The 21,980-nt window shown below is 41.5% G+C and overlaps 4 protein-coding genes across 5 annotated transcripts in view; 2 read left to right on the top strand and 2 right to left on the bottom strand.

Moving 5' to 3' along the window:
• Positions 1-1,718: 1,718 nt before the first annotated feature.
• On the bottom strand, positions 1,719-9,629 carry gjb7 (gap junction protein beta 7). 2 transcript variants are annotated; one of them, XM_046060014.1, is made up of 5 exons: positions 9,458-9,629; positions 7,085-7,204; positions 6,540-6,658; positions 5,643-5,831; positions 1,719-3,234 (listed from the first exon to the last, which is right to left on the bottom strand). In XM_046060014.1, exons 4-5 carry the CDS (start codon positions 5,797-5,799, stop codon positions 2,384-2,386), a joined length of 1,008 nt encoding a protein of 335 aa, XP_045915970.1. In that variant the 5' UTR covers positions 5,800-5,831; positions 6,540-6,658; positions 7,085-7,204; positions 9,458-9,629; the 3' UTR covers positions 1,719-2,383. The 2 variants fall into 2 exon arrangements, with proteins under 2 accessions (XP_045915970.1, XP_045915969.1); XM_046060013.1 differs by lacking the exon at positions 9,458-9,629 and adding an exon at positions 8,009-8,171.
• On the top strand, positions 8,816-10,227 carry smim8 (small integral membrane protein 8). Its single transcript, XM_046060015.1, has 2 exons — positions 8,816-9,070; positions 9,942-10,227. The coding sequence occupies exons 1-2, from the start codon at positions 8,954-8,956 to the stop codon at positions 10,098-10,100; spliced, it is 276 nt and encodes a 91-aa protein (XP_045915971.1). The 5' UTR covers positions 8,816-8,953; the 3' UTR covers positions 10,101-10,227.
• Positions 10,228-10,761: 534 nt separating this feature from the next.
• Positions 10,762-20,594, bottom strand: ddx51 (DEAD (Asp-Glu-Ala-Asp) box polypeptide 51). The gene is made up of 16 exons (XM_046060010.1): positions 20,536-20,594; positions 19,696-19,769; positions 17,655-18,123; positions 17,392-17,542; positions 17,138-17,283; positions 16,938-17,009; positions 16,753-16,859; positions 15,416-15,524; positions 15,149-15,294; positions 13,255-13,444; positions 13,032-13,147; positions 12,823-12,939; positions 11,437-11,538; positions 11,283-11,346; positions 11,036-11,170; positions 10,762-10,888 (listed from the first exon to the last, which is right to left on the bottom strand). Exons 2-16 carry the CDS (start codon positions 19,716-19,718, stop codon positions 10,874-10,876), a joined length of 1,962 nt encoding a protein of 653 aa, XP_045915966.1. The 5' UTR covers positions 19,719-19,769; positions 20,536-20,594; the 3' UTR covers positions 10,762-10,873.
• Positions 20,169-21,980, top strand: part of cenpe (centromere protein E) — a 33,362-nt gene continuing 31,550 nt past the window's right edge. The window contains exons 1-3 of the mRNA XM_046060016.1: positions 20,169-20,357; positions 21,589-21,701; positions 21,801-21,890. Of these exons, the coding sequence (XP_045915972.1) occupies positions 20,302-20,357; positions 21,589-21,701; positions 21,801-21,890 (259 nt within the window). The 5' untranslated portion in view covers positions 20,169-20,301. The remainder of the gene's footprint in view (positions 20,358-21,588; positions 21,702-21,800; positions 21,891-21,980) is intronic.

The raw sequence follows: 21,980 nt of genomic DNA, 5'->3' as shown, positions 1-21,980 counted from the left end.
TGTAGTGCTTACTTCAAAACACGCCGTACACCTAGCAACACCTTTAAAGCCCACTAATCAGTCTCTTTGGTTAATTCAGACACAAAACATAAAAGCTGTACTGGTTTTAAAGGGGTCCTTTAGCAGTGCTGGTCAGATCTCAATTGTGGATGAACTGTCAATCAAAGCAGCAGCTCACAGCGGAGAAGCTGTTAAATAGTGTGTTCAGTACATCTTTGAGAAAGAAGAGCAGATTTATTTCAAGGTGTATACATTAAGACTTTATTATTGCACTTAACATGTTCAGTTGTAGCATGTGAATAGCAGGAATGAAAATCCAACAGGTTAACAGAAACAGCACCTATACAAAGTTGGGAAAGACTGATTAACTAACAGCTAACTTATCTTAACTTTAATTCTTATTTAACTTTAAAAAAGTGTAGTGTTGCTAAACAACAGAACAGATTGTCAAGAACCATAAAAGAACAAGAACACGTTCACACTGTGATGACTGACTTTCAGAATACACACGTGTGACTGATCAAAGATTGTTAGCCAATCTTTGATCAGCACATTGATATGAGTTAGGTGGAGAGTGACGCTGTCATTTTAGAACTTTTTTAGTTTTAGTCTTGTTTTACTTCTGTGGCACAAAATAGTTTAATTTGACTTTCTATAACTACATCAGAGATAACTTGATACATTTTTGAGGCATTGAGTCAACAAATGTATTTATGAATTAAAATATTATTAGCAAAATGAGGTTAACTGGAAAGAGTTTTCTGTGGTGAGTAACAGATATCTGCTGGTAATCGCACATTTCTCTTGTGATTCATCTTAAGAACTAAACAGCAGTCTAAATACAAAGCACTGATGTCCAGCATCAGGTCAGGATTACATCTGATCTGGATATCTCTAACAACATTGTGATAGTAGTGTTCTATATTAAAAGACAAGCAGGAATACCGCAGAGCATTATGATCATTTCAAATACTCCAGAAGATTTTCTTTCAAAACGTGTTTTTTTGTCAAGACAAAACAGCACAGAGCTAGTCAGTAGTTCAATTATGAAATCAGATTGCTGAAAATGGTATAATAAAAATCCTGTCTTGTGAAAACAATAGTATGGAATAACATTTTTATTTGTTTTATATTGAACATTTTGGGCCCCCATAGTCACAAGATAACTGGAGAGAGATGTCTGGTCAAAAGTGTTCTCAAGATATCCAGAACAAACTACAGTATCTCACAAGGACTTTTAAAAGTAGCAATATCACACTCTGTTACTCTTTCTCATGTAAAAAGAAAGTAAGATTAAGTGAGTATTATCAGGAAAATGTCCTCGTGACTGGTATATACTATATACTATGTGTACTATTATATATCATCAGATATGTAAAGCAGGATGTTGCTGCTGTAGTTGTTGAGCTGTAGCAGAGTTTGAACTCTTTAGTATCAGACTGCAGCTAATGATTATTTTCATCTGGATCAATTTGCTGATTATTTTCTCCACTAATCCATTGTTTGTTTAGTTTGTAAAGAATCTGATAATAGTGAAAAGCTTCACCATGCCTGTTGTATCCAGCCAAGAGTCCAAACCTCAACATGATTAAAAGTCTAAGTCAGGGGTCTGCAGGCTGCGGCTCCTTAGCCCCTCTCTAGTGGCTCACCTACTTTGTCAAAACATTTTAATGAATAACATTTTTCTATCACTATTGTAAGCCTAAAGTAATCCTAGAAGTATTCAACTGTAAAAACATGTAGCATATACATCAAATAAAAAATGTAAAACACTTTGTCATCATGCCACATCCTGCTGCTAAACTCAGTAGCAGAGTCCTGAGTGGGTAGCTGCTCTCCTAAGCTGTGGATCCAAATCAAAATCCAAAAAAGAAAAATCTCAGGGGATTAGTGCGTGGATAGATTTGTTTGCTTTCACCACCACTACTGCTGGCTTACCAGAATGTTTTGATCTGCTGTACTTGTATGTTTTCATAAATGCACCAAAACATTGCATTAGAAATGCAAAGTTAATAAAGTAGCCAAATAATCATAAATAGCCTAGAGGCCCACTGCAGCCACCTTGTGGTAAAACGTGAATGAATAGTAGTTTAGACCTGTTAGTGTTGATAAGATCATTTAGACTAATAGGCTATGGTAACTGCATTTAAAGGGCTAAAAAAAATTTTTACGGCTCCAAAGAAGTTTATTTTTTTCTTTCTGGCCGAAAGTGGCTCTTCAGATAGAAAGGTTGCTCCTAAACTGGAGGTTTCATCCAGACAAGTCAAAGTGTAATGGCCCGTCTTTCATTAGTGTTTGGACTGGTTTAATATCAGTTCACACTGATAAATGAAATGACAGCTCAGCCTTTCTCAATGTATGCCATCTGTACCATTCAACTGTGTTAGCTTTTTGTTTCACTTTGAGGTGGAGAATGTGCTCCATCCAGCCCTGTGGGACTGGACTGGCAGGTTTCAGCATGGAATAGTGGCTGTGTGCTGCTGTCCTCTGTGTTTACTGTGTGCTCAGTGCAGACAAGCTTGTTGACATTAGAAACAGGGGACTGGCAGCGGCTGTAAGCCTTCTTTTCCACCGGGATGTACCGCTTGGTGAAATATTTCAACAGCTGCTTCCATACAATGTACACGAGCTCCACAAAATTGAGAGCAATACACAGAATGGAGGTGCAGCCCATGATGTAGAGAAAGATCTTCTTCTCTGTGGCTCTGGCAATGTAACAGTCCACCGTGTTGGGACAGGGACTCTGGCTGCAGCGGAGCAAGATGGGCACCCCAAAGCCATTGTACAGGAAGTAGAACGCAAGCAGGGAGCCCACCTCAAAAGCTGTCTTGAAGACCAGGCTGATGATGTAGGTGCAGAACAGACCTCCATCAATGCTCCCTTTGTCGTCGTACAGTTTTCGCTTGAGTTTGGCCTCCCGGTGCTCCCTGTAGGCCACATGTAGGGCCACCAGAAGGGACGGGGTGGACACCATGATGAGCTGCAGAGCCCAGAGGCGCAACTGTGAGATGGGGAAGAAGTAGTCGAAGCAGGTGTTCTCACAGCCGGGTTGCTGGGTGTTGCACACAAAATCCTTCTGCTCGTCCTTCCACACCTGCTCGGCCGCCGCCACATACACCAGTATCCTGAAGAGGAAGACTACAGAGAGCCAGACGCGGCCAACCACAGTGGAGTACTTGTTCACCCCACTGAGGACATTCTCCAAAAAGCCCCAGTTCATCTTCTCTGAGTAACCTGCCAGGGGATAAACAGATAGGCATAGGAAATACAGAGATATTCCAGTGTTTTTTACCCTAGACTGTATAAAAGGTTTTTACCTATTTACAAGAAATGTATTGTAGGACTACATGATATAGTATACTATGATGACCACCCTCCTGGGGGTCACTGAATTGCATTTATTGGACTACATAATGAAAATAATTAGGTAGATTTAACTTCTTTGACATAGGTAGCCTCTGCACTGTATTACCACACATAATGTGTACCGTGGAGTAACGTAGAGATTGTTTAGGTTATGCATGGATGGATGCATATATGTATATACCAATGAACCTGTTTTGCACCCTCAATTTCTGTGTCACGTCTGTATAACAGTGTGTGTGCACGAGGTTCATTTTAGCTCACTGATTGAGTTTTTTAAAAGTACCTAAAATAAAAATGAAAATAATTTTAAAGAGCCTTTCAAAACATCTTTCATAAACATTTTGCTTTGTTGCTCCTTTATAAGTGCTTGATCACCCTACTGATGAGTGAAAATACCATATGATTTCTTCTTCCACCATAGAAACGTCAGACCAATCAAAACTATTGTTACATGTCAACTACTGTTGTAGCAATAATGCAAGATCAGTAACTGTGATAGGCCCATTTTAGACTCCACCCTATATAGAACATATAGGACCACCTGTTTGTGGTTATTTGGTGAAACACATTTATTTAGAAATATCCACCATGGAAATGGCGATACAGGACCCCACTACAAGCCTGGCTTAAGGCCCTCATTGTTTCAGCTGACACTGAGCTTCAGTCGATCAAACAAATTTGCAAATATTCAAATGACCAGCTGCCGCCTTTGCCAGGTTGTTTATTCACCCTTAACGATTGGTGGATTGTTGTCCTGCACATTCACACAGATTCTTCTATCATAATACATACCCCGCTTAACCTATTGGCTGTTAATGTCTTGGAATTGTAAATCACACAGACCTGTTGGCACAGTCTAGTAATATTCCCATGTATTTGTCACAGTTCTATCACATGAAAAAAGAAATTGCAGCATGTTACGTGTGTAACAGGTAGGCAGCTGTGGGCCTGTAGGTCAAGAGCCCATCCGGACAGTATCCACCCAGAGGCATTGTGTGCAGTTTGTATATTGTCATTCATCCACATACCGAGTATACAAATAAACGTAATGCAGTTTCACACGGTCCACAGTGCCAAAAACAAGATCACTTAAACAACTAACAAGACAAGACACCATACAACACAACACAGTAACTAACACTAGATGAGACACAAGAGAGATCTATAAATGTATGTGAGTGAACATGGTGTGGCTTAAGCATAATAAAGTGCGTAGAATGACCCATCTATGAATACTATACTTAATAATAGCAGCATCAGAAGTGAAAGTAACAGCAACAGTGACAATAATAAAAGTAATACTAATAGCAGCATCAGAAGCAGTGATAATAATAACAATAGTAGTAGTAATAGCAGAATCAGAAGTATTTTGACAGTAGCTGGTGAAATAGTTAGGGATAGATGCTAATGTCTCATCTGACTAAAAAGCTGTGTAGAATTGTCAGAAAGAAGTGAGAGCAGAGCACTCACCAGGAACTGTCTCCGCTGTGTGTCCTGCAGGGCCCTGCTCTGTGCCAACCTTATGACCGAGATCACACACTTTCTGTTTTGTTTGCTTTACATTCTACTGTGAATCCTAGAAATGCCGTAACCAGATGCCTTCCTCTGGCTCACCTGTTGAACATGCAGGTCTGATGTGAAGTGTGTACACAGACAATATCACCATGGGTCTGTCTAATGCAAACACTGCCTGCTGCCTGTGTGTGGGGGCGGGGTGGAGAGAACACACATCACCTGAGTTGTGTTTCCTTGTCGTCCTACCCGCACTGATACATGTAACTTTGATGAGTCAGGCCACATTATACTGCTGGTGAATAATGCATCTCTCCTCAGGCCTGTGCCCGCATCCTGATTGGTCAGGGTGTCGCTTACACTCTTGACATTCTTAAGCCTATAACAGGTGTACTTTTATATTATCATACATTCCTGATGAGTCCCCACTCTGTTCAGTTTACATGTTCAGCTTATAGAATAAATACTTTTCCTGTGCTGCTGTATAGTTGTAGCATTATATTTGGACTGTACAAAATTTGTACTGATCAACAAGCAGGATCAATGGGATCTCTGCCGTAAGCTGTAGAAAAGCGCCACTGGAAGAAACTGTTCCTATGTAAATATATACTGTAGTTCATCTGGGTAAAGTGATGTGACAAAGATATTTTAAAGAGGTGGTATTATGCTCATTTTCAGGTTCAAAATCCTATTTAGGGGTTGTACCAGAATAGGTTTACATGGTTTAATTTTCTAAAAACACCTTCTTTTTTTTGTCATACTACCTGCCAATTCTGGTGTTCTCTGGTGAATGCCTGGGATGCAAAGTTCTGGGCTGTGAACACAGATCCCACTGGAGGAAATCGGGCCCTCATGACCCTCATGGAGTCTGTTTCTGACAGTTTGGTCAGAACACACACACCAGTAGCCACTGGAGGTCATTTTGTAGAGCTCTGGCAGTGCTCCTTCTGTTCCTGCACGCACAAAGGAGCAAAAGCAGCCTTGTAAACAGCTCTACTCATGTAATGGCCCGTCTCCTGGTATCTCCTCCGTGCTCAGACTCTGCTGGGATAAGGATGAGCCATCCTGCAGGAGCTTGACTAACTGTGCAACCTGAATGGGCAGCAGGTACTGCCTCGTGCTACCAGTAGTGACAAGGACACTAGCAAAACAGAAAACTGGAGAACAATCAGCTAGGAAGGAGAAGGAGAGAGCAACTGTCTGTGGCCACCACCTGAAAAACCATTCCCCTTTTGGGGGGTTGTCTTGTTGTTGCCTCTCCAGTGGCTCCACTTTCATTTCCACCAAACAGGTAACATTAATTTAATCACTTGTGCTTCCTGATTGGACAGATTGATATCCCTGAAGTTTAACTGACTTGATGTTACACTGTGTTGATTAATTGTTGTTTTTTCAACAGTATGTATACCTTTGTCATTTATCTGTGAGTTACTATTGCAAATTTAGATTTTACATACAAAATACATCAGTTTATAAAGTACGGTACTTTGTGATTATGTAACTTCACCTAAAACAGAATACTGTTTACATGTTAATGCATCAATAATAAAAATACAGTAATGTATAATCAACAAAGGCCATTAATTCTGCATTAGAAACGTTTAATTATGATAGTTTAGGGATAAAGCTGGCATTATTCTGTATTTTTGTTATTATCTCACAAAAAGATCCAAACCAGCAACATGTCAGTCTGTGTCTCAGCAGTCTGTCTGACTTCCTGTCTGTGGCTCTCAGCTCCAAGCCCATTGGTTCCTCCTGAAGATTTAAATCTATAAAAAGACTTCACAAAAATATAGTTTCATGTTTAAGAAGGCTCAGTAATTTCCTTAAACAGCTAATCAATGTAGTTTCTGGCAAACAAACAGTAGGAAATTGTGCATTTGTTGGGGACTATTTTCAGCAGCAGATGAATCCACATTTGGTGCTCTAGTGAATATTTGGGGCAATAGGATGGTGTGTGTGGGACTGAGTCAGAATAAACTACAATGTGTGTGTTCATGGTGATGGCGGAACTTGTTACCCAGCTCACCAGTGATGCTCCCTGATGGATTTAACAGGACTTGTGGTGGTTTGTCACTGCATGTGGGATTTGTTCACACTAAAAGAGCTCTATTGTGTTAAGTACAGAGCCTGTGACTGGGTTCAATCCCTGACTAAATCTGGGTGTGGAAAAGTGAAAAAGCAGCCCTTGCCCTCCCTCATTTACCACTCTTGAGCAAGGCCCTTAACCCCAACCATTGAGCGGCTCAGTGTAGCTGCTCAGTGGCCAGCAGATCAGACTGTGGTTGTACTGGCAGCTTCCAGGCGTGAAAGGGATGAGGTGATCCTGCAAAAGAGAGGCGTCCTCTCAGTGAAAATCCCCTCAATAAAACATACACGAATCCACTACTTCATGTATTTTAAATGAAACAAAAAAAAAGAAAAAGAATAATTGTTGTTTAAAGAGATCTTAGCACGTTTTTGTGTAAAACAGCATCTAACATGAAACGTGACATTTCATTTGTTTTTGTTTTTTCTTCCTCTCTGCTCCTTTTCCCACTTCAGTCTCTTGAAAGCATAGCTTTTTGTTGTGTTGCGTGGACCTCACCTCTCCTCTGTGTTTGTGTGTGTGAGAATCAGTTTGCTCTGATTTCCCACTTGTTCAAGATATGTCCACTTTCATGGATTATTTGTGTTTAAGTCAAAGCCTAAGGTGTCCCTAGAGTGCCACCCGTCCAAAGGGCTGACACCCACATGTTGCCCAGGGTTACATATGTGTATGCACATGTGTGTGTGTAAGAATAATTTTGATTTAAGAAGTGACAATTACGTGGAAGAAACCAGGCTGGACTGCCAACTAAGCAAAGCAGACAGCTGTACAAAAGAGGCCAGAGGCCTTTAATCGTCATGGTGGGTCAATTTGTTTGAAAATACCATAGCTGAAATAACAGGGGCTGTAAGATGACCCCTGCATCAATGTTGGAGCCATGATTTTTGTGTTTTCTTGTTGACGTTAACCTACTCTTCCAATGTGACAGGTTTTTTATTTATTTTTTATGGGGCAACATCCAACTGGTTCCAGTAAGAACTGACATAGGGTATAGACACTATATATTGCTGTTACGTAGATGGGAAGAGAAGCAAACCTTACCTACTGGACAGTCACCACAATCCATCGCATATACAACAATACAAGTACATCCGAATGTATGGCATCCAAAACCAGAGCAAATCTCCGGGTGTTACAGGGATCCCATTTAGTTGTAGAAATCCCTGATAAGTAAGAGGAAAACCCTCCTCATTTACAAGCTGGCTTACCAGTAAAATGTTATTCCTGAATCAATATTCCATTCTATGTTTTTATACAAAATGTCACGATTGTTCCAGATATAATATCTGTGCAGAGAGAAATTATAAATTAGGGCCCATGACAAAAAGACCTGCCGATGAAAAGCAGAGAGCTTTACAGGTACTTTGTCAATATCATAATTACAAACCAACATAAAGTTAAGGCCACCAAACAGATTATACATGATAGGGGATCAAGTTTCATATCGAGTTCAGACTCCTTACAAATTGTTTAATCCAATTAATCTTAAAGGTATTAATCACAACACTCTTAACATAATGTATACAGTTGTTCCACAAAAAAATTACTAGCATCTGGTCTATTTTTTCCAGCACAATTTATCATCAAGCTATAAGGACAGAGCAGCTATTCCCTCAGGACTCGACTCTCTAGTCCCGCTGTAACCACTGATTTAGTTTTGTTTGGGTCTTTTTGATAAATTAATCAGGCCTCTAGATTTTTGATCCTTGACAAAGGTTATTCCTAAGTATGTCGGTTCATCTTTAACTGGGAAAAAGGTAACCCGCGGCTCAGTGAAAGCAAACATGGCCGCCGTGGAAGTTCCGCTGAGCACCCCTGGGGGCGCTGTGACCGCTCCACTCTCCTCTTCTTCTTCAAACTCGTCGTCTTTGACTTTGAAACGAAAACATGGTTGCGTTCAGGGAGGCAGCGTAGTCCAAAACGTTTGTTTTCCGAGCTTCATCATCATATTTTTCTCTGAGTTGCCGTGCACAAGTTTTGCCGGACATGTCAGATGCAGGGAAGGAGAGTCCCGGGGAAAAGGGTTACAGAACACCCGGGCTGAGGGGCGCCCAGACCACCACCCTGTTCCGAGCCGTCAACCCCGAACTCTTCATAAAACCTGTAAGACTCACACACACACACACCTCGCAGCTGTTGTTTGAGCAAAGCAGTAACGGTGGAACTTTAAATTAGCTTAAATATTACTTTAGTAGCTAGCCAATACATAAGTTAGCGAGTAACTATTCTGTAAGTTAGTCAGGGATGTGCCTCACATGATTACACACGCGCTAAATCATCGTCAGTGTCTTTAGATGGTCATTTCACTTTTAAATGAACCTATAAATGCTTTAAAATCACGTGTTTGCCTTGAGGTCTTATCTCAAATGTCATCTTTAATTTAAAGCCAAGCATCCCGTAAGTGACGCACTTAATAAAAGAGATCCAACCTAAAGTACTGACAGGACAGGAACAAGGTCTGGTCCACTTTGACCTGTCCGAGTAACTTACGCAATATGGACGTGGAGGCAACTTTATTCTTTGGCCCTATCAGGTCAAGGTCCACTTATTAGCCTTTTCTGGAGCTTTCAACTACGTCCCAGTCTTCAGCAGCTCTTATATTAAAGTGATTCAGTCTGTTTTCAGTCTCCAGGCTCTCCCCGTTAGTCCAGTCCACATTTTCACAGTGCTTTAACAAAGCTTAATCCATGTCTGAAACAGCCTCTAGTATCTGTTGAGATTTTAGAAACTGTGCACCAATGGAGAATCAGGTGAGAAATGTTTCCCTGGACATGTAAATTCAACGTCAGCCTCTTAAAAGAATAGGCAGAAAGTTGAGAAACAACAGACCCCACACTGAAAATATCTAACATTAGCTCATTTGGGGGAAAGATTATGTATTATTTCACTCACACAGAATGACACAGTTCATGGGGCTGACAGACATACCCCCTCCAAACCCCTCACTGTTACATATAGCGCTGTTGTTTTGCAGAATAAACCAGTGATGGTGTTTGGACTGGTGACCATCACCTTGTGTGTGGGCTACCTGGGCTACCTGCACGCAATGAAAGAAAATGACCAGCAACTGTACGAGGCCATCGACAGCGAAGGAGAGAGGTACATGAGGAGGAAGACTTCAAAATGGGACTGATGGCACTGTGTGTATCTGTGTGTGTGTGTATTCTAAGGACAGAGTGGCTTAAACCCTGACTGGACTGAAACAAGGACACCTGTCAAGTTTTCTCTAAATGCTTCCATTAAACTGTGTTCTCAGTATACCTGCTGGGCTCTCTCCAATCTGTAACTACAGCTGCACATCCTCACACCGACAAGCTAACACTAGACTACTAACACTAACTGTGGAACCTGGCTGGCACTAAAAGTTCAGACACTCCTAAAATCCAAAACTCTACCTGAATCATGGTCAGCTGTCAGGGCTAACACACGTTATATACTTGGTTTCTGCTTCTTTCTGCATGTCGAAGGTACTGAACCCCAAATTGCCCCTGGTGGCTGTTCCGCCAGTGTGAATGTTAGTTTCCGTTTGAGCACTTAGGCTCAGTGTATGAATGGTGAATAGTGTAAAAGCGCTTTGAGTGGTGGAAAAGACTAGAAAGGTGCTATACAAATACGGAGCATTTACATTTGTACGCTCAGACAGACTGATGGGAAGGAGAGCGAAATAAATGTTCGCCTTTAACAATCCCTTTTTTTAATTTTCACAGGTAATGACTTAAGCTTCTTTTCATGTGGTGGTTATTCACATGTGAACTGGAACAGTGGATCTGAAATCACCAGCTTAACCACACACATACATCTGATGTTTTATTAAATAACATCAGTCCAAATACAACTGAAAAATACAACATGGTCTTTACAAGGCGCAGGTGACGCCTCACAGCAGGATGTCATGTTGCTCCATCACTAGGCTTTCTCATCCTGTGGAGAGAAACAGAAGGAAAACACTGATTAAAGAACAAATTCATTTAGTCACATTTGGCCTTTTAATAATATAATGGCCAGAATTGCCCGAAACGTTTCTCTCAGTGTATTCAGTGTAGTTAATGAATGTGTGTGATATGGTACCTTGATAACGTTAGCCAGCTCCTGCAGTGTTTCTTCATACCGGGCTTCCATACCCTTCAGGTTCTCGGGTTTGACGATCTGCTTTTGAATCCCGGGGCTTCCTGCTTCCACCACCATCTGAAGGAAGTTCTTCTCCTGGGTGGGGAAAACAAAAAACTGTTTTATTCTGTCTCGATTTACTGTTCAATACACTGTTCACATGTCTGCCTGCCTCCCTTCTATATTTATTGGCGCTGAAGTGTTTCACCTGGACTCCCAGCAGAAAGGTGAAGGCCAGGCCTGCTTTCCCTGCTCTTGCTGTTCTTCCAATTCTGAACAAAGACACAGAAGCCGGGACAAAGTCTCAGTCAGAAGACATTATGCTAGACATGATGTGCATATCTGCTGGATGGACAGCTGACCTGTGAATGTACGTCCTGATGTACTGTGGTGCATCATAATTCACAACACATTTGACCTCGTTGATGTCGATGCCTCTGGCTGCTGCGTCTGTGCTGATCAACCTTCAGGATGACACATCAGTGTGATTCATTGCTCATTAAACACACTGCAGGGGTTATATGCATGGCTAAGTGAATACATACACAAATATACCTCAAGAAAGTACTATAGACACACACACACTGTTTGCTTCATTAGGTCTATGGTCGTGACAACTACTGTTGCACTCCCTGTACACAGAGTACACAGTAGCACCTCCCCTCTGTATAGTTTGTTGTCCAGCTTTTGCTTTTGTATCATCCTGTGATGTGTTCTCTGCACTAGTCAAAGTTACTGAGATACACAGTCACAAACGTGGCCAATAAAGTGGACTGACTGTGATGATGTCACTTTGCTGATTGAGATGCAGAAAAAGAAACATGACATGAAGCTGCGACAGGCTGGATTTAACTGGCAAAACTAGTAACGATATTTGACCAGAGCTGATTTTGAAGCTGATACCAATATTGATATTTGAGTAGTGGTAGTATATCATCTGATTGATCTCGGCTATGAACTGAACCAAACGTCTTGCAAACATAACAAATACACTTTGATACACAAGCAACATTAGCACTGCCAGCAAGCTGGACTGTGACATAATATATTTGAAGGACACCTGGCAGCAAACTATGCTTATTTTGTTTCGTATTCGTCTTCTTTCCTGTCACCAACTTGTACTGATTGAATTTGATCCGTTGTGTTTATTTTATTTGTTGTTGTTTTTACATCAGAATTGCTTTTTAAAGGGCCATCTCCACCGCCTAGTGGTCTAAAGGCCAAATCATACTTCTGTGTCAAATCTACGCCGTACCCTACACAGTAGTCTGACGCACAACTCCCCAAAAACATAACTCTGAAGAACTGTGAGTAGTCGGCATGGAAGCATCGATTTTCCTCCTACGCATTTCTGGCTTGTCCTTCTTCTGCCACTGCCAAAACCAAAAGTGTTTTGGTGGTGTAAATGCAGAGCGACACAGACTGCATGTAGCCTACGCCTTCGGCTACAGTGTGAGTATAAATTGACCTTAAGACCCATACCATGTATCGTCACAGCCCTTTCTTCACCTCTATGTTTCTTTGGATTATTGATTACTTGGTCCCTCAGACTGGCTCACAGCCCTCTGATGTATGTGCAGTATATAATTGTACTTTGCTTGTGTAGTTTGCTGTACTAAAACAGACATTCAGAAAACATATTATACGTGTTGAGTGTGTAGGAGGTGATTTTACTTTGACTCGTCACTTGCTCTCCAACACAATTGTCTGTATACAAAGAACGTGTATACACACACACACAGACTCACAGTTGGATCTTTCCTTGTTCAAATTCCTTCAGCGTATTCTTCCTCTCACCAGGAGAGAGACGGGAGGAGAACTCCGCCGCCTTGAGTCCACCAAAGAGCTGCACCAGCAGGTAAAGTCTGAGGAGTGGAAAACAGTAAGAACGTCCTGAAAGCGACTACAGCACGTGACAGAATGTGCAAGAAATGGGTTTAAACAGCTGCTCTCCAACCTGTGTGCAGTCTCCCTGGAGTTGGTGAAACAGAGGATGGGGCTGAGTTTCATGCGCAGGATGAAGTGGAGGATGAGGAGGGGCTTTTTGCTTAATGTACAGGGCACGTAATACTCCTAAAAACATAAAGGTGCCGCCATTAACAAAGTCACCCAAACCATCCATGTTTGACACCAGTGTCACACACCGCAGCGCTTTCTGAGGGTCAAAGGTCATCTCTTACCGTCAGACCTTGGGGGAAGTCGAAGCGGTCTTGTCTGTGGGTGGGAGCTGCTGGTGTGGTGCTAGAGTGGCCGTGGATGGAGCTGAAGAGGCGGGGCTGGTGGAGGCCCAGCTGCTGCAGCTTTTCTGGGTTCTGTGTAAGCGTGGCAGAAAACAGCAGCTTCTGCAGCGGCATCTGAGGTGGAGACAGACTGAAGGAGAAACAGATGGTTACTAAAATTTCATTTAATCTCACATAACCAGATCTACATCTCGTGAAGCTCGTGGAGGATTCGGTAAAATCTTGTTAAAGATTTTGGACATAAGGGCATAAAAAGGAGATTCTGATGTTCTGCCACTGTCATGTATTTAAATGGGGTGGACAAAATATCAGAAACACCTCTCAATATAATGCAGTCCAGCAACACTAACTGTGACCTCAATATAACACCTCTCTGACATTGTTAACACCAACATCATAAGGTAGAATCTGTGGCAGAGCTGTTGCGTAGGATTTCCTCACACTGTACAGATGTGCCCAGTACACAGCCATTGATTGTTAGGCCAGATGTGTTTAGAGATTGTTCCACAACAAATACAAAGGAATGCAGTTTTGAAATGTGCTCAGCTCAACCATCCATCCATCCATCGTCAACCGTTTATCCTGCATACAGGGGGGGCTGGAGCCAATCCCAGCTGACATCGGGCGCACCCTGTACACCCTGGACAGGTCACCAGTCCATCGCAGGGCCACACATAGACAAACAACCACTCACGCTCACACTCACACCTAAGGACAATTTAGGTTAACCAATCAACCTAGCCTGCACATTTTTGGACGGTGGGAGGAAGCCGGAGCACCCGGAGAGAACCCACGCAGACACGGGGAGAACATGCAAACTCCACACAGAAAGGCTGGGGCAACCGGGGGCTCAGCTCAACCATTAACCAGCATTTAAACTATCTCTGACTTTGAATATAGTCTTCTCAGCTGGCTGCATGATGTGGCACTACATTTTCAAGCGCAGGAAAACTAGTCATCAGTGTTGTTTACTGCTTAGTTACTGTATTGTTTCAGGGGACCTTAGAGGACATTGTTTACGCCTACCCATAGTAATGTGGGAGAAAAGGAGCAAATGGTTGATCTGATTACCATCTTCTAATGTTTCTGTGAATGTTTTGATGAAGAACCCTGAATGGAAACAGTTTGCTTATAAGAAAACTCCACAGATGTGTCAGGAAGCTGGCAGCAGCCTAGCTCTGCGTACAGCACTCTACTGAAAGTTTATCAGCTCCACAGTTCACTGGCTGTGTCTGATTTCTTAAGGGGACGCACTAGAGCTGAATAATGTGAAAATGTTAACTTTTTGTAATAAGCAAATGAAGAATTATCAAATGCTGACTTTTGGTGAATTTAGAAGAACACATGTAGTAAAACACCTACAGTAAATGTGTATTTTCTTTCCACTAATCTAAAAGAAGACATGTTATGGAAGCAAATTAGCCCAACACCTCAAAATTGACCAGTGCTTGAAAAAAATGTTTTCCCTGTAGTGTTTCCCCTTTTCCAGAAATGTAAAAATAAATACTTTGAATTTACTATTTTTGAACTTTGGATAGAGCCAGGCTGGCTGCTTCCAGTCTTTTGCTAAGCTAGGCTAACCACATCCGGACTCCAGCTCTGTACTGAACACACAGACATGAGATTCATATCAATCTATTCTCACACTGTGAAAGCATATTTCTCAAAATTATTCCTTACATGAAAATGTGTCATGTTTGAACATTAGGTCCATACGGTTGCATGATAGTATTGTGATAAAAAAAAAAAATCAAACTCTGCTTAAATGAAGAACAATGCCTTCTCTCTCCACTGAAAAGAGACTTCGTAGCTTCAGGCATAAACCCAGACTCACCTGGCAGCTGTGACATAGGCTGGCTCGGTCCGCCTGCAGATGGACATGGCATCTGGCCCACCTCCTGATTTGTACACCGCCTTCACCACGTGACTGAGCCAAGACTGGTGCATACTGTCAATCATCCTGTCAGCCTCATCAATAATCTGGGATAGAGGAGTGAATGAAAGCATCCATTTTAATGGTAGATGGCACACAATGGATTCCAATGTCAGTTATATCTGCTGTGCTTTATATAAACAAGTTATCTAGCTTTTAAGAACTCACAAGAAATCTGAGGTGTTCCAGACAAAAACCTGAATTCTTGTTGATGTGATCAACCAGTCGACCTGGAGTGGCCACAACAATGTCTGCTAAACTGCGTCTCAATCCCCCTCTGGAAGAACAATCAGAACAAAAAGAAAAGAAAGGAAAAAAAATACAAATTAAAGAATAATGAAATGAAAAACTGAATTGTATATTTTAGCCCCTATGTGTAGAATTTTCTATCTGCAAATTTTAGACCAACAGCAGCAAGTAAAACAAGCAACATTGTATTATTCCTCCTACAAATGAATAGCTGAATTCCAGGCAATAAAACTCCTAAACTCAGTGGGACTGACCATCACAGAAGACCAAAAAAAGTTCCAAAAAACAATTATAGTCTCTCTTTAAGACGTATGGTCTACCTGTAAAATGTTGGTGATATATTTGAGCCCAGCGTGGCTCCACTCACAGTGAGGATTTTACAATGAAACAACTAGTAAGGCTTTTAACAGCAGACATGGATTATCGGGACATGCTTACATGGAACAGGACTTGTCCATATGTGTGGGTATAGTTATAGGGCTTCCTGTAACAATTATTTTTTAATCAATTAATCTAACAATTACTTTTTTGATTAATCTAATGACTAGATGCCGAGTGTGTGGCTCAGGAGGTAGAGCGGGTTGCCCGTTAATCGGAAGGCCGGTTCAATCCCCGTCTCCTCCAGGCTGCATGTCGGAGTGTCCTTGGGCAAGATACTGAACCCTGAATTTGTGTGAATATTAGGCCTAATCCCAGTGTCCCCCCTAAACCCTAAGCCCTGAACCCTCACAGACTTTTAATTGATAATTGAGTGATTATTAACTAACTGATCACTAGTGATAATTGTATAATTATTCAAAACTACCTAGAGGTCCGGAGACTCTAGGTTTATAACAACTCCACAGAATCTCCAGTCCAAACAAAAAACCAGACCAGCCAGACTAAACGTCGGATCAGGGAGAGAGGAAAAAGCGCGTATAAGAGCTAAACTAACCCAGGTTCCTGGACATCCTGACTGGAAAGATCAGCAACTGGCATGGGATGTGCACAACCCAGGTGTAGCCAAAAGAGAAATTACCGGTCGCATTAATCCCAGTAATCGTAGTAGAAAATGTCCAGAAAAGTACAAGTACATCAAGATTGTACTAATAGTACTTGAATAGATCTACTTAGTTACATTTCAACACTGAAGCTAACAAAGATGTGCATGCAGACCCTGAAAGGCCTTTAGAACATGAAATGTCAGTCAGTAGTGGAGCTTAAAGCAAAAGGCCTCACGTCTCCTGAACAGCTGCCGAAGCTCTGCCTGAACTCACCTGTGTTCAGAGAGTGAAGCCTGCTCTGCAGCAAAGGACTTCTGACCAGCCAGCATCACCACCTTCAGAGAGGTTCCCTCAGCATATGATGTGAACACTTTGCAAACCTGCAGGAGAACATATCATCCGAGTCAGCAAACATTACTGGATTATGTTATCCAGACTTTGTTTGGAAAGATTATGACCTGCTGGGCGAGCTCTTTGGTCGGCAGCACAGCCAGAGCCCGGACTTCACACACCACTCGCTCACTCAGCACCTGATGGTGGAGAACATGTTCATTTGATCTGGAGACTTCTCCACGTTCAGTCATTGGACATATATGCCTGTACATATTGAATGCATTTCTTGCTCAATGGTACTTAAATGAGAAGGTGGGCAGCTCACCTGTATGACAGGTATGACAAATGCAAGAGTCTTGCCACTGCCTGTTGGCGCAGACACACAAATGTCTCTGGGCTTGTAACCGCCTCGTCCAATCAGCAGCCCCTGCTGTGCGCTCTCCAAGATGGCTGGGATGACCTCCGCTTGCACTGTGAAAAGGTCACTATATTCTTCATCCACCTTTTTATTAAGTGAAGTAAAACAAGCCTTATCTCAGTCACTTAGAAACCTGCTGCTGAACACACCTGGAACATTACCTGGGAAAAGGTGCAGAATTCCATTATTCTGGAGTTTTTTCACGAGCTGAGCAGAAAGTCCTGGCAGGTCAGAGATGGGGATCAGGTTGCTTTTAATGTCTCTATGAATCAGATCAGGCTGAGCGAGCCACTGAGGCAGGACTCTGTGGACCTGTGAACAGAGGAATAAGCACACTGTGGATACCTACTGTCCCCAGAGGATAAATGCTAATGATATTGGTGACCCCGACCCTTCCTTTAGCGCCATCAACAAATCACTGTACCTTTTGGACAGGTTTGTTCTCAAATCCTCCCAGAACTGTGAATCCAGCTGGAGCAGGAGTCTTCCCTGTGGAGACATTTTCTGTCTCTGTTTCCCCTTCTTCTCCTCCTGTCTCCTCCTCTGAAAGACCTTTACATTTAGACGGATCCTTCTTCTTCTTCTCAGTTGCACCTTTCTTGTTTTTCTTTTTCTCTCGGACAGGCTCGTCATTGTTATCAGATTCAGAGACCAACACAGTCACCGCTTCTGATTTCCTCTTTTTAGGGTGCTGAAGTTCTTGCCTGCTGTCTTCCTCTGCTTTTCTTTTCCTTCTGGTGTCCTGCTGTTCTGTCTGCTCTTTGGGAGGGTGTTGTCTCTGTTCTGTCAAACTCTGTTTCTGCTTCTCTTTCACCTTCTGCTGCAGTTTAGCCAATAGCGCCTGAGAGCGAGACTCCTTGGAAACACTTCCGTCATCCTCCTCTCCAAGATACCTGTGAGCAACATTGACAGAGTGTAATACATGCAACAGCACAGCAGCTCCTGTTCACTTTAATAGCGTGTGACCTCAGAGTTATATGCTTCTATCTACATTTTTGTTAAAAATATGTGATTCTCAAAACACTATTTTCTGACAACATATTCATATTTTGTTTAGGTTTATCTTTAGATTAATACCCATATAAGTATTCATTTTCTGATTTGGTTCTAGAGAGTTCCAGTTGTGAAGCTAATCCGTGCTGACAATACTTTACTCTCTGCTTTGTGAAGTTTTGAAACCTCTCAATATTGATGATTTTACTTTTGAGGCTTTGAGAATGATTGATATAAATGCAATCTAAATAGAAAGTCATTTTGAATCACGTCTGACTCTGATTAAAAGGCCTGCTGATGTTAATTATACACTAACACTACTAACGTTTATTAGCCAGAATTGAAGTACCACAATTTTACAATTTTATTTATCATTTTACAACAAATAAAAATTACAAGTGATAAAAATAAAACTATTTTACATGGTGCAGTGCTGAGGATGAATTTGAGATTAAAAGTCTGACAGCTTGGGGGAAAAGCTACTCTGCAGTCTGGTGGTGCGGCAGCAGAAACTTCTATATCTCTTCCCAGAAGGCAGCAGGGTGAACAGGCTGTGGCTGGGTGGGGACTGTCCTTTGGTATCCCTTTTTCATGGGGAGATTGTGTTGAACACTGAGCTGAATTCCACAAACACCATTCTGATGTCGGTGTTGTTCTCAACGTGTGTGAGGGCTGAGTAGAGTCTTGAAAGCAAACTGGTGAGGGTCCAGGCTGGCTGGGATGTTCTTGTTTTCAGACTAGACACTGCAGGCTTTTTAGGTTCAGGAACTGTTACGCGATAATAACACGTTAACTTGCTCAGCCCTAGTATATATATATATATATATATATACACACACACACACACACAAAAAAAATCATTAACTCTACTTTACTGTGATGATAGCAATTAAGGCTAAACTTTCAAAATGTAGGAATCTGAGATACATTCAGGTGGTTGAAGAACATTTTAGTGATCTGATGCAAACTCTTCCATGCCTCGAACTGGGTTTGTGTCTGTTTATAACAAGTGTACTGCAGCTGACGCAGTGATGAAAGTGACTACAATAAGACCTCAGAAACTGACAGTGATGGCCTGAGCTTGTTCAGCCGAAGTACAGAAAAACATGGGAATCGACAAGAGACCATAAAATATTGAAAAGCTGAAGACAGAGGGAGGAAAGCAGACAGAGGAACAGAACAAACTGCAAAATATGTAGAAAACGGGGGTGTACCTTAGCAAATAAAACCTTATACTTCCAATAAGGAAATGAGTAAACAATATGCACAACAGGCAGGTTTTTGATATAACAAGTACATTTAGAACAGTCACTGATATTTTGACAAATTAAAGACCTTACTGCATCTTAGTTTTGCTATCAAGGAGAAAAGCCAGATAAAACCGTATAACTCCAAGGTAATGTAGTAATGTGACATAATTAAAAGAAGAGACCAACGATGTAACATCAAGATAAAACAGAAAATAAACCCACCTGTTCACAAGAAACAGAGACATTCCAACAGCAGGATGAAGCGTCCAACGACAGTTTTTGAGAACTGTTCAGATCTCCCGCATTAGGAAAATATTAACGTTAAATATAAAGTAACCCGGTCCAGATTTGCTAACAATTCTGTTTATTTAACATACTGTATACACTCTGCTTATTCTGAACTACAAAAATCACCAACTTCTCATGTGTTTCCCGTGCTGGGCGCGGTTTCATGACGCATTGAAGCAGTCGCATTTTTTTTTGCGTCACCAGTCGGGCGCGGCCACATTAATTAGATTTTTCGGTGTTAAAATTCAAATAAAAAACGATGTAGCTTTTCGAGCCATTTTCCCATGGGCTATTAAAAATTTTGTTGTTACTGATTTTAAAAAGCACAATCGCAACAGCAGACTTTTCACCGCTGCCCCGCATGGATCAGTCCACCCTGTGACGTCCACCAATGAAAACAAAGTGTGGGCAGTTTAAACAGCGGAGGGAGGGCGCTGGCAGCAGTTGGTTAACGTTAGGCGTATTTAGGTTGTTATCATTTGCTAAAGTTTGCGTTTTCCTGCTAATTTTATGTTTGGTGTGTAAGTACCCAAAAAAAAAATGACAGAAGAGTCAGCTGTCAAAGTCTGTGTTCGAGTGCGTCCGCTTATCGCGAGGTAAGTTTGAAGCCATCAGCCAGTTAGAAGTTAGGAGCTAGCTAAGTTACCTATCGTTAATGCTAATGCTGACTTTTTGAAATGTATTGGTAGCTATTTCGAAAACCAATAACGACTATTTGTTTAAGCAAATAACGTTCGTTAACAGTTACAAATAAAATGTATTAACTGAACTAACCTTAAGTAAAGCAAGTAACGTTACCTTAACGTTACTGTAGTAGCGGTAACGTTAAGTCTGTTTTCTTCATTTGAATGACTGCTGCAAAAAACCAAATGCTTTGGAGTTTCTAAGTTACCTAGATGTTGTTTTGGATTTACTAACGTAACACGGGGACTCGAGATGGCGCCGTTTAGTCAGAAAGTTAACTCCTAACGTTACATTTATTCATTTAACGTTAGCTGCCTCTTTTATCCAAAGCGACTTACAGTTGCTAACCTTATATGTGTCAGAGGTCGCACTCCTCTGGAGTTAAGTGTCTGTCTCAGGGACACATTGGTGGAAGTGTCACAGTGGGGAATTGAACCCGGGTCTCTTACCCAAAGGCATGTGTCTTAACCACTTCGCCATCACCACCCCAGATAACATTAGCTTCTGCCTCTTCTGTCTTAGTAAGTTAATTATAAGGCACAAACTGGAGTAACGTTAGTTAACGTTACACTTTCAGGTATATCGTAAACAATCTGCATGAAGGTTTGTAGATTTTAGAAGGTCTTTAATGGTCACAACTGACTGAACATCTGTTTTCTGACTGAATAATGATAACGTTCCCCCTCAAGTTAAGTTAATAGCTAAATGTCATATTTATAAATGCACATTACCAGTTAAAAATCTCATTCTATTGTACTGAATGGTGAAACAACACACTGACTCCCTTTTATTTGTCGAAACATCCAGAGGCTTGTGAATATAGTTTGTGTACAGTTTTCATAAGCCTCTAATAAAATGTGACACTGCATTTGAAAATCCAGTCCCTAATCTGGAATATTACTGACATAGACTTAGAGTACATAATAATTGGGGATGATGTTGTGGACTACAGGTCAGATGCTTGATTTCTCCACCTAATAACCAAACCATCGCTCATTGAATCATCAGTGATCTTTTAACAATTGATACTCAGAGAGCAACATTAAACTTTAATTATTAAACATCAAACTCTCTTGAAGATGTTGTGGAGAATGTCTGTTAATGTTTCCATACATATATCTTGAATGTGTGTCCTTGTTACAGGGAAGAAAGTACTGCTTCGGAGAATGCAGAGCCTGTCCAGCTGTTTTGGAAAACCGATAAGAAATCAATTCATCAGATCGATGATGGGAATTCCACCAAGAGCTTTAGTTTTGGTCTGTTTTGCAGCATGTACAGGATTAAGAAATGTGTTTACTGGATTTGTTGTTTACTGCATCTACTGTATGTTCATTTTCCTCCTCTGTTGTTCGCAGACCGAGTGTTCACTGCCGCAGAAACAACCAATCACCTGTACCAGGAGATTGCAAAGCCTCTGGTTGTTTCCACTGTTGAGGGATACAATGGTATGTAATTAGAAGCAGAATCCAGCAGGACCTGTCTTGTGGTAACATGTTTTTACATACACTCACTGTAGCTGCATAATGTTTATTTTG

This window comes from Micropterus dolomieu, linkage group LG10 (assembly GCF_021292245.1).
Source record: "Micropterus dolomieu isolate WLL.071019.BEF.003 ecotype Adirondacks linkage group LG10, ASM2129224v1, whole genome shotgun sequence".
In the NCBI taxonomy this organism is placed as follows: Eukaryota; Metazoa; Chordata; class Actinopteri; order Centrarchiformes; family Centrarchidae; genus Micropterus; species Micropterus dolomieu.
The sequence above is the reverse complement of the archived record's forward strand: the minus strand, read 5'-3'. Positions and strand labels throughout refer to the sequence as shown.

Bases quoted from the DNA above. Each gene is read 5' to 3' on its own strand.
- gjb7 (XM_046060014.1), bottom strand. From the start codon at position 5,799: ATGACCTCCAGTGGCTACTGGTGTGTGTGTTCTGACCAAACTGTCAGA. The intron at 3,235-5,642 runs GTAGTATGACAA...ATCCCCTGGCAG, and splicing joins GAGAACACCAGAATTGGCAG to GTTACTCAGAGAAGATGAAC.
- smim8 (XM_046060015.1), top strand. From the start codon at position 8,954: ATGTCAGATGCAGGGAAGGAGAGTCCCGGGGAAAAGGGTTACAGAACA. The intron at 9,071-9,941 runs GTAAGACTCACA...GTTGTTTTGCAG, and splicing joins CCGAACTCTTCATAAAACCT to AATAAACCAGTGATGGTGTT.
- ddx51 (XM_046060010.1), bottom strand. From the start codon at position 19,718: ATGTCTCTGTTTCTTGTGAACAG. The intron at 15,295-15,415 runs GTGAGTTCTTAA...CCTCTATCCCAG, and splicing joins TGGAACACCTCAGATTTCTT to ATTATTGATGAGGCTGACAG. The intron at 12,940-13,031 runs GTTGGAGAGCAG...TCCACTCCTCAG, and splicing joins TCCAGGGAGACTGCACACAG to ACTTTACCTGCTGGTGCAGC.